The sequence below is a fragment of the Danio rerio genome, chromosome 13 (assembly GCF_049306965.1).
Source record: "Danio rerio strain Tuebingen ecotype United States chromosome 13, GRCz12tu, whole genome shotgun sequence".
Classification (NCBI taxonomy): Eukaryota; Metazoa; Chordata; class Actinopteri; order Cypriniformes; family Danionidae; genus Danio; species Danio rerio.
In genome coordinates this window covers 48,294,856-48,309,926 of record NC_133188.1, presented here as the reverse complement: position 1 = coordinate 48,309,926, position 15,071 = coordinate 48,294,856, and the positions used below count along the sequence as shown (strand labels likewise).

Below are 15,071 nucleotides of genomic sequence, written 5' to 3'. Positions count from 1 at the left end.
CTGAGCTGCATGAAAGTCATTTTGGAGAATAGCATCTGCTAAATGTAATGTAGAATTTAGCATAATTACTAATAATTTCTCGTTGGCGCAATAGCCTAGTGGTTAGCGCGCTGATATATGGTGCAGTAGCACTTCAGGGCGTCCCTAGTTCGAGTCCCGGCTAAGGGACATTTTCCGTCCCTACCCCTTCTCTCTCTTTCCTACTTCATTTCCTGTCTAAAATACTGACCTATCCACACAATAAAGGCAAAACGGCCAAAAATAAATCTTTAAAAAAAGAAAAAAATATATATATATATATTCTATATATATATATATATATATATATATATATATATATATATATATATATATATATATATATATATATATATATATATATATATATATATATAGTAATTTATTTAAAAACCACATGGAACATATGTAACATGGACACCTTAAAATAAATGGTTACCAATTGACGTTTCAAATATTTAATTTAGTATTAGGATGGGAATTCGCATCAATATAAATTCACTGTTCATTCTATACTGTTATTCAAGAGAATTTCTTTGTTTTCATTCCCCAGGTCCAGCAAAACCATGAATCTTTGCTCCAAATGTTTTGCTGGTAAGTTACTTTGTCTATATACTCAAGATTGCACTTGAATCAGAGTGTTTTGAGAGACTCCCACACACACTCTGCTCTCTCCATCAGACATACAGAAGAAACAGCCAGACGAGGACTGCACTCCAGAACCCGCCCCCAGCTCCAGCAATAGCCAATCAGCAGTCTTCTGTAATGAGACGAGCAGCAGCAGTAGCCAAACCCTGTCCTCCAAGCCAGCCAGCTCCGAGGAGCCCTCGACAGAAGCCACGCCTCTTCCTGCACAGGACGGTGAGGACATGATTTCTGTCTTGGCTTTAATAACGAAGATGAAATTTCGCCGTGCGTTGCGTCTACGCTCACATGGGCCCTAATCGTTTTAATATTACGCAGCAGTCATGGAAAATGATAGACTGCTGAAAAAGAATATTGCAGATTAAAGAGATCATCTGACACGTTATAATAGTGTTTGTTTATTAGTTTTGGGCAATATGATATGCTGAATAAAGTTTGAGACAACCTGAAAGTCTGAGTGCTGAGAGTTCTGCATCTCAAATGGTGAGTTACAAAAAAAAAAAAACACCCCAAAATAGCAACACCAAGGTCACGGGTTTGAATTCCAGGGAATGCATGAACTGATAAATGCAATGCAAAGTCACAATGAATAAATGCATTCGCCAAATGCATAAATCTAAATCTTCTCTCATTCTCTGTTTTTCTCTCCCAGAAGTCTCCAGTACAGACACCGCTCGCGGCACGCTATCCACTCCTACAAAACGACCCTGCGACTCAGGTACACTTGTGTATGTGTGTGTGTGTCTGGCAGCTTTTGATAGCCTAGCACATCACACCGCTGAGTTGTAAATGTACAGCAGTGTACAAATGGGGGTTGGAAGTCTCAAAGCAGCTGTTTGAAGTTAATCAAATCCAGTTTTTTAGGTTTTTAAATTGATGCATCATTTTTCCCTCTCCCTCTCTCTCTCCCTATACATTACCACCTCTCCATCCAGAAAGAAGAAGAGTTTTAAAGCTCTAAAAGCACCGAAAGCTGTGGTTTAGACTGACTAACCAAGGTCAGAAAGAGCTAAATCAATAGAGTTGAAGCTGTGGTCAAGCCATACCCGCTGTCTGGAGCATTTGCAAACTTTCCGCCGTCTCTTTGCAGGGGCTTTATGATGTACTCAGTTCTTAGGGTTGGCTGGTATGACAGTCTATTTTGTGGTGCTGTTATGAAGTGTCTGATGATGGATTTTTTTGTGTATATAAATATATTCAGACTGCTTAGAATTATTGACATGTTAATAAAAAAAGATGCACATTAACACACTTTTGAAGAAGTAGACTGCAAGCTGCTTCTCAGACCATGTACAAAGTCAGTTTCAAGCATGTTAAAATGGATGGTTCACACAAAAATGAAATTTCATCACCACTTTCTCACACTCAAGTGGGATTTCTTTCTGTAATTGATAATAAAACAAGATACTCTGAAGAATGTTGGGAAAAAAGCAGCCATCGACATCCATAGTAGGAACAAAAATACTATTGAAGTTAATGACATTCTTCAGAATACACTCACTGGCCGCTTTATTACACTTGTCCAACTGCTCGTTAACGCAAATTTCTAATCAGTCAATCACATGGCAGCAACTCAATGCATTTAGACATGGTCAAGACGATCTACTGCAGTTCAAACCGAGCATCAGAATGGGGAAGAAAGATGATTTAAGTGTCTTTGTACATGGCATGGTTGTTGGTGCCAGACGGGCTGGTTAGAGTATTTCAGAAACTGCTGATCAACTGGGATTTTCACACACAACCATCTCTAAGGTTTACAGAGAATGATCTGAACTAGACTAGTTGGAGCTGATAGAAAGGCAACAGTAACTCCAATAATAATATGCAGAAGAGCATTTCTGAACGCACAACACGTCTAACCTTAAGGCGGATGGGTTACAGCAACAGAACACCTCACCTGGTGACACTCCAGAAAACTGAGGCTTCAATTCGCACAGGCTCACAGAAATTGGAAAATAGAAGAATAAAAAACGTTGCCTGGTCTGAAAAGTCTCGATTTCTCCTGCAACATTCGTATGATAGGGTCAGAATTTGGCGTCAACACCATAAAAGCATGGATCCATCCTGCCTTGTATCAGTGGTTCAGGCTGGTAGTGGTGGTTTAATGGTGTGAGGGATATTTTCTTGGCTCACTTTGGTCCCATCAGTACCCATTGAGCATCGTGTCAACCACAGCCTACCCGAGTATTGTTGCTGACCATGTCCATCCCTTTATGACCACAGTGTACCCATCTTCTGATGGCTACTTCCATCAGGATAACTCGCCATATCATAAAAGTGAATCATCTCAGACTGGTTTCTTGAACCTGACAATGAGTTCACTGACTCAAATGGCCTCCACAGTCACCAGATTTCTATCCAATAAAGCACCTTTGGTATGTGGAGAACCAGTAGATTCGCATCATGGATGTGCAATCAACAAATCTGCAGCAACTGCATGTTGCTGTCATGGACCAAAATCTCACGAATATTTCCAATACCTTGTTGAATCTATGCCACGGAGGTTTAAGGCAGTTCTGAAGGCAAAAGGGAGTTCAACCCTCTACCAGTAAGGTGTACCCAATAAAGTGGCTGGTGAGTGTATATTTGTGTTGAACAGAAAGAACAGTTTTAGAGTACGTTTTTAGAGTGAGCAAACGATGGCAGAAATTGTTAACTGTCCCTTTAAAATTTATAAAATAAATATACACATAAACACAGTTGTTTATGTCTTAAATGAAAATGAACAGTGTGAAAGTTGGATTTCTATATTAAATTCACGTATGATGTCTTAAAGGCAACGATTTGATCACAAGTAGGTTGAGACAGATTCCGGTTTATGCCATGCTTTAATTGGTCCCTTGTGATCAGCTTTTTGATTTCCATTTATAACACCTTAGCAACCACCTAGGACGTGCATTCATCCTCGTTACCTCAAATCTTCCAGACAAAGTGTGAGGACAAAATACTTTATCCTAATTTGTTTATGAGATGAAGAGGAAAACATTGCTGTTTAACTCAACTGCTTTTGTGTTCTTCTCTAGAACTAATAACAAGGGCCAGAAAGAATCTGTGGACATTTTTTGTTATTTCTGTGCAGAATTTTGTCCATATATTTTACAAATATATGCAAAATGATTTTGGGAGTTTAGTAACTTGGCTTTAAAAGTTAAAAACAAAGCCTGACTGCCCTAATTTTTTCAACTAAAACTAATGCTGTAATTCTAAGTTTGTTCAGCCAGAATCACGGTGCAGGCCTCAGGTCGTTCAGCAGTAATTGTTATGCTATTGCACAAGCATTATAAATGTGTGTGTGTGTGTTTCAGCCTCAGGTTCAGAGAGCGAGTCGTCCCCGGAGAAGCGTGTCCGTGTGGGAGAAGCCTCATGTTCTGAAGACTCTCCACGGGTTCCCAAGCAGAAGAACCGTCGGCGGTGCCATCGCTGCCAAACCAAACTGGAGCTCGTACAACAGGAGCTGGGGTCCTGTCGCTGTGGTTAGTATCACTGTCATTTTCTGCCAGACGATGCAACGAGAAAAATGACACTTCCTGACTCACATTAAAGTCAGGACAGCTTTATTTAGGGTAACGAACGATTCCTTGTTTCTTCTGACCTATTCTCGATTTCATGTGAGCTTCAGATCCCTAAAAAAAATTCAAAATATATTTAACCCCCCTCGGTCATTTAAATAAAGTGAGCGTTTAAACATAATTGCGCAGCTAACATCAGTTCTCCTGACTGTGCTGGTTATTTTTTTGTCTTGTTTTGTTAAACTGAAGGTGGTATTGCAAGTCATCAGTCTAATCACAATTCCCACTGCTCTGCTAATACACTTATGGATCCGACTGTTCCTATGACAGCTCGCATCTGAGTCATTATCCCGCCGGGGTTTGTCTTAGACAGCACTCCTGCAGTTATTGAAACTCTGCTGAGTTGTCATCCTAGGGTTAGAAAATCTTCAGAAATTCTTTTTTATAAATCTACAGTAAAGTAAAATGTCTTGTTTCCACTGAGCAGTACAGTACATTACAGTATGACTCTGTATGGGTCACCTTTATCAGGCTTGCGATTTCACTGCCAACATACTCTTAAGACTGAATTATACTTCTGCTTCAAGTGATTGCATAGCTATGCATTTATACATACAGTTGAAGTCAGAATTATTAGCCCCCTTTTGATTTTCTTTTTCTTTTTTAAATATTTCCCAAATAATTTTTAACAGAGCAAGGAAATTTTCACAGTATGTCTGATAATATTTTTTCTTCTGGAGAAAGTCTTATTTGTTTTATTTCGGCTAGAATAAAAGCAGTTATTAATTTTTTAAAAACCCATTTTTGGGACAAAATTATTAGCCCCTTTAAGCTAATTTTTTTCTGATAATCTACAGAACAAGCCATCAATATACAATAACTGGCCTAATTACCCTAACCTGCCTAGTTAACCTAATTAACCTAGTTAAGTCTTTAAATGTCACTTTAAGTTGTATAGAAATGTCTTGAAAAATATAAAGTAAAATATTACTTACTGTCATCATGGCAAAGATAAAATAAATCAGTTATTAGAAATAAGTTTTTAAACTATTATGCTTGGAAATGTGCTGAAACAATCTTCCCTCCATTAAACAGAAATTGGGGGGAAAAATAAACGGGGGGGCTAATAATTCTGACTTCAACTGTATATGTTCTGTTTGTGTTGCTCTGCAATAACACTTCCGAAGCGCTAGATAGCAGTGAGGTTTCTCAATGTTTTTCTGTGTCGAGTTTCTTTGTGGGTGTTTTGTTTACACCGGAAATACCTATAATGCTGCTTTACTGTACAAGTAGCTTAAACTCATTCGTTCAGAGGTGGTAACCGGCAGACATGCAAAAACTTTAACCATAAATTAAACACAAGACAAAAGTATCCACATGGAATCATCCACGGGACTTGACAATTGTTAAACACTCGCTCTATTGGCCTGCAGCTCTCGGCATCACCCACACTCGGAAATGCTTCCAAGCCAACCAATCAGAGAGCTAGCGATATGCGTCATCGTGATGTGTGGGTAAATTTTTTTGAGAGATGTGCATCAGGGTTGTCATCAGCCACGGCAAAGGCTAAGCTGGACTAGTGTTGATACGATACTGGAATTTCGGTACTGAAACATTTGAGCACATACTTAAACACTTCTGATTGGCCATTGTGTTCATGTGCTCAACAGAAAAGACTGATTGGCTGTGAAGGTCATCAGTTCACCGAACACAAACACAGATACAGGGACATTGGGGTGTTTTAAACACGTGTAGATCAGCGGACCGCTGGGATGTCAGCTCATTGACAGCTGGTCAACGCGACTTTGAAGCTCTCCATTGTCAGTGTGTTAGTACTTGTTGATAAGCAGTAAACTGACGATCTCCACGGCCAGTTATAGTTATTTCTGTTTAGGAAATGTTACTGAGAAATGGATGTTTTTAAAATTTTAGTACCGATTGGTACCGAAATTCCAGTATCGTGACTACACTACTCCGATCCATCTGTATGCACTCAATGCAGCAGTATAAATCAGCCTTTACTTGGTAGGCATGGTGTTTACCAGAAAATTTGACATCAGTTCTCATTAGAAGCAGAAAGCCATATGGGCTGTTCACATTTTGTATCTTTTGCATTCTCAAGTTTGCACAGAGAGAGAGAGAAAGTTTCTGTGTGAACTAATAGCATTCATGGAGTCTTAACACTGCGCTTTTTTTTGCTTGATACTCTTATGAAAGGGTCCCAATGAAATGGTTCAGTACAGTTTTCTATTTTGCTCTTCAGAGTGACGTCGGGTACATTCATGTTTTGAATAAAGTGTGCTTTATAGAAGACCTTAAAATGCCTCTAATTTTTTTTTCACATTACCCCAAAACTATTTTTTTCAGTCTGACAGACCCAAGATCTTAAATATTTTAAATTGAAAAGTTGGACCATTAGAAAAAGTCCTTTGTGTTGGGGGGTGTTGTTGTGTATATTAATTTAATTCAATTAAATTAATTTTAATTTGGTGTTTAAAAAGGTCTTAAAGTCATACATGTGAATTGTTCAACTCTTCTGACAGCGGAAACGGAAACAAAAGCATACCGTACTGAACTGAACCTTCTTCTTAGTGGAAACAGGCCATTAGAGAATATTTGACTGATTCGTATATTGTGAATTTAGCTTATACAAAAGAATAATGCTCAAATCATTTGTTTAAACATCGTTGAGAATTTAGTGCGGATGGTTAAAATGAAAAATTTAAGTACTATTCTTAGCAATATTGAAAAACCACCTCTTTTTGTCCTGCATTAAAAAAAAAGAAACAGCAAGAAGGGGAAAAAGCCCTGCCTCAGAGTGGCAGGCGACATGTGCGATCACAAACACTGTCATGTTATCTTGTGTTCAGATGCCTGATGTTTGGGAACACAACCTTGTGAGTCATTTCTGGGAGGAAATTTAACCAAATCATTTTGATGACAGACTTTGGCTTTTCAGAATGACTAAAACAACATTATGAGATGGTGTGCTTGAGATCGCCTGCTGGTTAGTCCATTTATCCATTTACATGATGTATAATGATATGAGGCAAAGTGTATTGTTGCACATCTGAAGACTTCATGCACATCTCCAGACAGTGCCATTCAGCTTTTATGCAATATACACCTAAACACATGAATATAAAGTGTTTTTCTTTAAAAAATGATAGTTAATCTATATATATACATATATATATATACATATATACATATACATATATATATATATACATACATATATACATATATATATATATATATATATATATATATATATATATATATATATATATATATATATATATATATATATATATATATATATATATATATAAGCACATTTTGCGAAGTTGCTCCTGAATAGTGCTATATTATGCACTGGTGTGTGCAGCTCTTCTGTGGCTGCTGTAATTGAAACATTGTAAGCTTTTAATCATCTCAGACTCATTAAAAACACCATGTGTATTAATGAATATATTAAACTTCTTAACGCGACTCTCTTCTTAATGAGGCTCTTAAGACAAAATGGATTCTCCTCCGTGTGCACAGAGCGGGTTTTATTTACATTTAAATGAACTTGGATCTCAGTTTTTACACTCCCTAAGAAGTCAATCTACGTTTGGTTTTCCTGTAATTAAAATAATATTAAAAACACCTTACTAATCATATAACACTGTGGTCTCCCCTAATTTAATTGTAGCTTATGTTTTTGTAATGCTAATTTCAGAATGAATTGTTATAAAAGTGTTTGTGTGTATTATTTTAATATTATAACTAAGGTTGGGCGATGTTGACCAATTTGGCATCGTACGATGTCTAATGTGAAACATCACGATGGATGAAGGCATCGTCATTGTATGTTGCGGTGAATTTATTCTTTATGAATAATTCATTCATAACGAATTAATTATTTGTAGCCTACTGTAAATACATAAAGAAAGATAAGTTGCACACAAATTACCACCGGTCAATCACTTTTTCCACGGGACTCTGGTATGAATATCAGAGTGATCTGTGTCGTTAGAATGGCGTCGACAAACTTTGGTTCAAAAAAAAGGTACAAACCAACAATATCTGAGGTTTTCGTTAAAATTACAAAGTATGAACGTGAAAGCGAAAGCAGTTTACTGATGCTGTGACACGTTAACTGATAGGTTCAAAAGACAGAAGAGTTGTTAGATGGAGATAAGATGAATTAAATATCACGTTTAACAACTATAGTGAGACGCAATCCAGCGATACAGCCTTGATAAACTGTCCAACGTGCTCTGCTCTTTGGGGTTTTGTGCTCAAAGCACCCGCTGACCGCCTAGAGCTCGGACGTGTGCATATGCTGCTGCAGTGCATGCCAGAGTGTGTGTGTGGTTATGTGATGCGCGTTTTCAGCTGTATAGTGTGGATGAGATCTCTTCAGAAATGCTAGATGAAACGCCAATGTGGAGGTGGAGCGTTTTCATTCTAATACGAGTTAGTGCAAATGGGGTCTAAGTGTGTATTTTTGCGAGCGGGTTACTGCTGCTACCTGGGCAGGCGGAGGATCGTGATACCGGCTTAGCATCGTGATGTCTAAAGGCCATCGGTGATGGACCATGGCATTGTCTATCGACCCAACCGTAATTATAACTTTATTTTATTGCTTTATTTTCAGTTATGTAACTACTAGTTTCTTGTTTGTATATTATAGGATATTTTAATTGCCTTAATATAAGGTTAGTAGTGTTTTTTTAACATATTTTTTTCTCAGTGTGGTCTGATTATGAATTATTTCTCAAAATGTGTGGGAGAACTCTTTAGAAGTCATGTAGAAAAACTCTTTTGTTGTGGTACCTTTTCTTTTTTGTTTTTATTTATTTAATTATTAGTATTTCAATCATTCCTTTCTTTCTTTATCATATTTCATATTATTTAGCCTCTAACAGCTGATCTGAAGACAATGCTGCTTTTTTGTCATATTATTAAAACCCTAAATTGGAAGAGAAGGGAGAAAATGGCCCCAAAAATCCCATAGAATTGCACCAAATGAGAGACAAGAGCCATATCCATCTTTAGGATATTGAAGAAACTTGGGGATTTTTTTGTATTTATTTTATTTTATAAATAATTCCTAATTTTATATATATATATATATATATATATATATATATATATATATATATATATATATATATATATATATATATATATATATATATATAATTATTATTTTTTTTTCTTTTTTTTTTTTTTAGGGCACAATATATCTGTAACTTAACATTAATAATTGTTCATTTTATTGAATTGTTTTACAAAACAAAAACTTTGTATTATTACAAACATTTATTCAACTCATCTAGTGAATTTGTGTACATATAGCAATGGATATCACAGAATTAAAAAAAATATTGCAATGTTAGTTTTTTCAATATGCAGCCTTAATTATTTAGCTTCTAACAGCTGAGCCACACACAATCTGAATTTCAGACATATTTTTTTTTGTCAAACAGTAGAAAACTAAATTGACACTGATCAGTTTTGGAGTGGGGAAAAAAAAGAAATATCATTGAATTTTTCTGATAGGGAGCCCAGAGCCATATCTAACTGTAGAGTGTCTAAAGTGCTGCATTCAGTGTCAACAAAACCATTGATTGTAGTGGCTTTTATTGTATTTAGTTTTATCACATTGCACCATTTGTCTCTATAGTTGACGCTATGATAGAGGCTTGGGTATTTTTTATTTTTTTTTGACATGGCTAGTTCACCCAAAAATGAAAATTCTGTCATCATTTTCTCACCCTTCACTTGTTTAAAACCTTTTTAGTTTCTTTCTTCGGTTGACCACAAAGACATTTTGAATGAATAAAGCTGGAAACCAATAACCAGACTTCCATAGTATGTGTTTTTCATACTGTGGATGTCAGTGGTTCCTGTTATTCTGCCCTCAAAATATCTTATCACAGAAGAAACTCATAAATGTTTGAGTAAATAGTAATTAAGTATTCACTTTTTAGTTTTTTTGTTTTATATTATTTAGCCTTGTATTATTAAAAAAACGCCCATGCTGAATTGCATTGAAGGTTGCATCTGAGCCATATTTGTCTTCAGGAATCAGTCATTTTTTTCACTTTGACCAGTCAGTGTCCACCCACAACACCACTTCATCATGTCAGCGATGCATTGCATGGGCAAGCACCTCTGAAATGTATTTTTTTCCCACTTAGAAATGATCTAAGATCATTATACATCTCTTTGCCAGCTCTCTGGCATTCAATAAAGAAACCGACACTTCAGAAGTGTTAACAGTGACGTAATGAGTGACTTCTCAAAGCCATTCCTGATGTGTGTGCGCTCATGATGTGCTCTCAAGTATGCTTTTAAAATTCGTTATAGGAACACTCCACTTTTTTTTTTTTTTTTGGAAATAGGCTTGACAGGCTCATCTCATGTAGAGTTAAGCAGTTAAGTTTTACCCTTTTTAATCCATTTCCACTGATCTCCGGGAGTACTTTTAGTTTATCACAGATCATTGAATTAGATTAAACCATTAGCATTGCGCTCTAAAATAATTTTCCTATTTAAATTTTGATTCATCTGTAGTTTCATTGTTCAAGCTATTTCTCTCCCTTATGGTTAGGAACTATACGCTCATTCTAGCGTAATAAACTTCCTCTGAGATCGCAATCTGACGGAAACGCTTTTAGCTTGGCATAGATCATTGAATGGGATTAAACCATTAGTATCACCCTCAAAATGTCAAAAAATCGATTCTGAAGCTCGACTCGTCTGTAGTTTCATTGTGTATTGATGGAAAGTGAAAAGCTGCAGTTTCTCAGCTTATATGGCTAGGAACTATACTCTTATTCTGGCGTAATAAACAAGGAACAATGGTTGCAGCTACGCAATGATATTATGCAGCACTGTTACCTAGTTTACCTAACTGGGGATTATTTCTAGGCACTGTGTAATATCATTGCTCCTGCTGCGGCTATAGTATGCCAGAAAAATTTCTTGATTATGGCACCAGAATGAGAGTTTAGTTCCTTGCTTTATCAGCCTAGAAAAGGGCAACTTTACATTTGTTTTACTACACAATGTAACTACAGAAGAGTCAAGTTATAATTAGGAAAATAATCCAAACTCGTTTATGATATTTTTGAGCAAGATGATGCTAATGGTCTAATTCGATTCAATGATCTATGCTAAGCTAAGCTAAAAGCGCTCTGTCTGAGGTCTCTGAGTCTGGCAGGAACACTTTTAGCTTGGCATAGATCATTGAATTATTTTAGAGCATTAGCATCTTACTCAAAAATGTCAAAAAAAACAATAAGATCGTTTTCCTATTTAAAGCTTGACTTGTCTGTAGTTTTATTGTGTAACGATGGAAAATGAAAAGCTGCAATTTCTCTGCCGATATGGCTAGGAACTATACTCTCATTCTTCCGTAATAAACAATAGACCATGTTTGCATCCGAGGGAAAAGGATATTTTGCAGTGTTGTTTCTCAGTTTTCCTAACTGGGGATTATTTTCAGGTACTGCGTAATATCATTGCTCCTGCTGCAGTCATAGTATGCCAGAAAATTTCATTGATTGAGGCACTAGAATGTGAGTATACAAGGTATCTGTGGGGTCCTAAAAAGTCTTAAATTTTAAAAACTAAATTTTAGGCCTTAAAAAGTCTTGAAATCAATGTTGTAGGTCTTAAATCATTTTAAACAGGTCTTAACATGCCAACATGCATCCAATCACTAACATTCCACCTCAATAAATGTTTTATTACTTTATTAACAATTTATTACCAATATGGTTTGTTCCTTAACATATGTTTTATTTAATGTTCTAACTGGGCCATTCAGAAAAAAATCCTTAGCGTTTATTCTGGTGAAACTCTGAAATTAAATTCATTATGGTCTTTAAAAAGGTCTTAAAAAGTGTTGAATTTGACTTTATGAAACCTGTAGGAACCCTGATAAAGTTTTCAGCCATATCAGCCTGTAAAATAGCAACTTTTCATTTTTCATTTGTATTAGTACATGATGTAACTACAGAAAAGTCAAGTTATAAATAGGACAATGATCTAAACTCGTTTTTGATATTTTTGAGCAAGATGATGCTAATGGTCTAATCCGTTTCAATGATGGTTTTTGATTATGGCGCTAAATGAGAGTATACAGAGTATCTGTGGGGTCTTAAAACGTCTTAAATTTTTAAAAACTAATTTTAGGCCTTTAAAAGTCTTAAAATCAATGAAGTAGGTCTTAAATCATTTTAAATAAGGTCTTAATTTTCCTGTGTCCATGTAAAGCTACCCAATGCATCCGATCACTAAAACCCCACCTTAATAAAAGTTTTACTAGATATTTTATTTATTTATGAACAATTTATGTGTTTTTCTTACAATAACGTATGTTTTTAAAGTTCTAATTGAGCCATTAGAAAAAAATCCTTAGAGTTTATCCTTATGTATGTCTGAAATTTCATTTATAATGTTCTTAAAAAGTCTTAAATTTGATTTGATGTAACCTGTAGAAACCCTGGTATAGTTCCTAGCCATATCAGCCTAGAAAACATGTAACTACAAAAGCTTTATAAATAGAAAAATTAAGAAAAAAATAAAGAAAAACAGAAAACTTGTTTTAAAAATTGAGCAAGATGATGCTAATGGTCTAATCCGATTCAATGATCTATGCTAAGCTAAGCTAAAAATGACCGAATTAAATTAAAAAATGGTAAAACTCAACAGTTTACCTCTAGGGGATCCATAAAATTAGCCTATTTACAAAAAATGTGTGAGTCATTCTTTAAATTGAGTTCTGCCTTGAGCCGGTTATACAGTTCTTCCATCTCATTATGATGCTTCTCTGTCTCTCTTGCTCCCAGGTTATGTGTTCTGCATGTTGCACCGATTGCCAGAGCAGCACGACTGTATGTTTGACCATCTGGGCCGCGGCCGAGAGGAAGCCGTGCTGAAGATGGTGAAACTGGACCGCAAGGTGGGCCGAACCTGCCAGCGCATTGGAGAGGAGTGCTCTTGAACACACACCCACACACATATACACACACACGCACACACACACATGCATTTCCAACGATCACACTCACCCATTAGTGGCATCTTTTATCCTCCAACACATCTCAGAGGACCCCGCACCCCCTGCTTGACCTCTGACCTCTGACCTGTGACCCCCTCAGCAGCAACACAGGCGAACCCGCACAGCCTTAACTTTCTGTTATCAGTCCCTCACACGCGCAGGTCAGCAGGTCAGACCCGTTTTTCGGAGAACTGCTCTGGTCTGCGATCGACTCCAGGGGAAACACATCGATCGGTCCAGACTTCTAGGGATTTTTTTCTGCTCCATCACGCAGACGGATGATAACTGAGGGAAGAGGGGTGACCTGGATAACACGAGTCACCCCCTGTCCCGGGAAATAAACCTCGGCTCTGTTTTGGCTCTTATTGGTGTGAGCCACTTCAGAGCCGAGGTCGTTTTACACACACATACACACTCGCTCACACATATGCACTTACAGCCGTGTTTTCATGTGCCGTTCTGGCGAAATCAAACGGTACCCTATCGGTTTGGCTTGGGAAAAACGGCCGCCCACAGCTCATCTGAGAACTGTAGTTCGTTCAGGTCTGAATAAACACACTCTGTAACCTCGTACAGCTCCCATCAGCCCTTGCGTTGTCATACACTCTGCCTCTTTTAAAGCAGCTGAAGATTTCGGCTGCTTTTTTTTTCTCTCTCTCATTCTTTGCTCTCATTATTCTCACTAGTTCCTGTGCTTCTGCTCATGCTAGCTTTTCTTTCTGTATTTTTTCGTCTTTCTTTTCTTTGCTTCCCTTTCATCATGGCATTGGAGGGATGTGTTCAGCTCTGGTGGGAACGAGGAAGGCGGAGTCTCAATTTAGCCCCCCCCCCCGACTCCACCCTGCGCTTTTGTTTTAATTTTATTCGTTTTGGTTTTGCTACTACTTCGGTTTTCGGTTGAGATTTCGACATGGACAGAACTGAAAAAAAGAGATGAATATTGTGTATCTTAAGAAAAAAAAAATCCTTATTTAACCTCCTTTGTGTTTCTGGTTAACTCTCACTCTAAGCATAGAGCTGCATTACTTTGCCCTTTTTAGGTTAACATTAAAAAAACATACAAAAATGAAGATATGGATAAGATAAAATTCTGTAGCCTTTCTTTTTTTGTTTTCTCGTTTTCCTTTTTTTCCCTTTCCTCTTTTGCTGAAAAAGAATAAAACTGGATTAGAGGACGTGTGGAATGATTTTCTTTGTTTGCTTTACGTGTGGTCTTTATTCTTATAGATTATGTGTGTGGAATCTGCAAAGAGACCTAATTCATGACTATACACTACCCGACAAAAGTCTTGTCGTCCATCCAAGTTTTACGAAAAGCAAATAATAACTTGACTTCTAGTTGATCATTTGGTATCAGAAGTGGCATATATGAAAGGCAAAGGCCTCTAGATTTCGCTTATTTTACCAAAATAAAATATGATCATGTCTTGATTTTTAATTATTTAATTAGGACAGTAAGGTCTGACTTGCTTTAACAAAACTCGTCATTAACAGACATAATATATAGTATATAAAGTCACGCTGCAGTGGAAACAGAATGAATATTGTACATGACTCCCATGAGCTTGGAGGACTGCATCCACACATTTCTGCAATGACTCAAATCACTTATTAATGAAGTCATCTGGAATGACAAAGCTTTCTTGCAGGACTCCCAGAGTTCATCAAGATCCTTTGGGTTCATCTTTAAAGCCTTCTCCTTCATCTTACCCCAGACATGCTCAATAATGTTCATGTCTGGTGACTGGGCTGGCCGATCCTGAAGCACCTTGACCTTTGCTTTCAGGAACTTTGATGAGGAGGCTGAAGTATGAGAAGGAGCGCTATCCTGC

The 15,071-nt window shown here is 36.9% G+C and overlaps 1 protein-coding gene across 6 annotated transcripts in view; it reads left to right on the top strand.

Annotated features, from left to right (window-relative positions):
* zfand3 (zinc finger, AN1-type domain 3) overlaps positions 1-14,414 on the top strand; it is a 58,574-nt gene extending 44,160 nt beyond the window's left edge. For 5 of the 6 annotated variants that reach the window (XM_073919687.1, XM_068212885.2, XM_068212886.2 and 2 more), the window contains 5 exons: positions 572-612; positions 700-879; positions 1,316-1,381; positions 3,969-4,136; positions 13,028-14,414. In XM_073919687.1, coding sequence (XP_073775788.1) covers positions 572-612; positions 700-879; positions 1,316-1,381; positions 3,969-4,136; positions 13,028-13,182 — 610 coding nt within the window. In that variant the 3' untranslated portion in view covers positions 13,183-14,414. 6 annotated transcript variants of the gene reach the window in all.
* Positions 14,415-15,071: the final 657 nt, after the last annotated feature.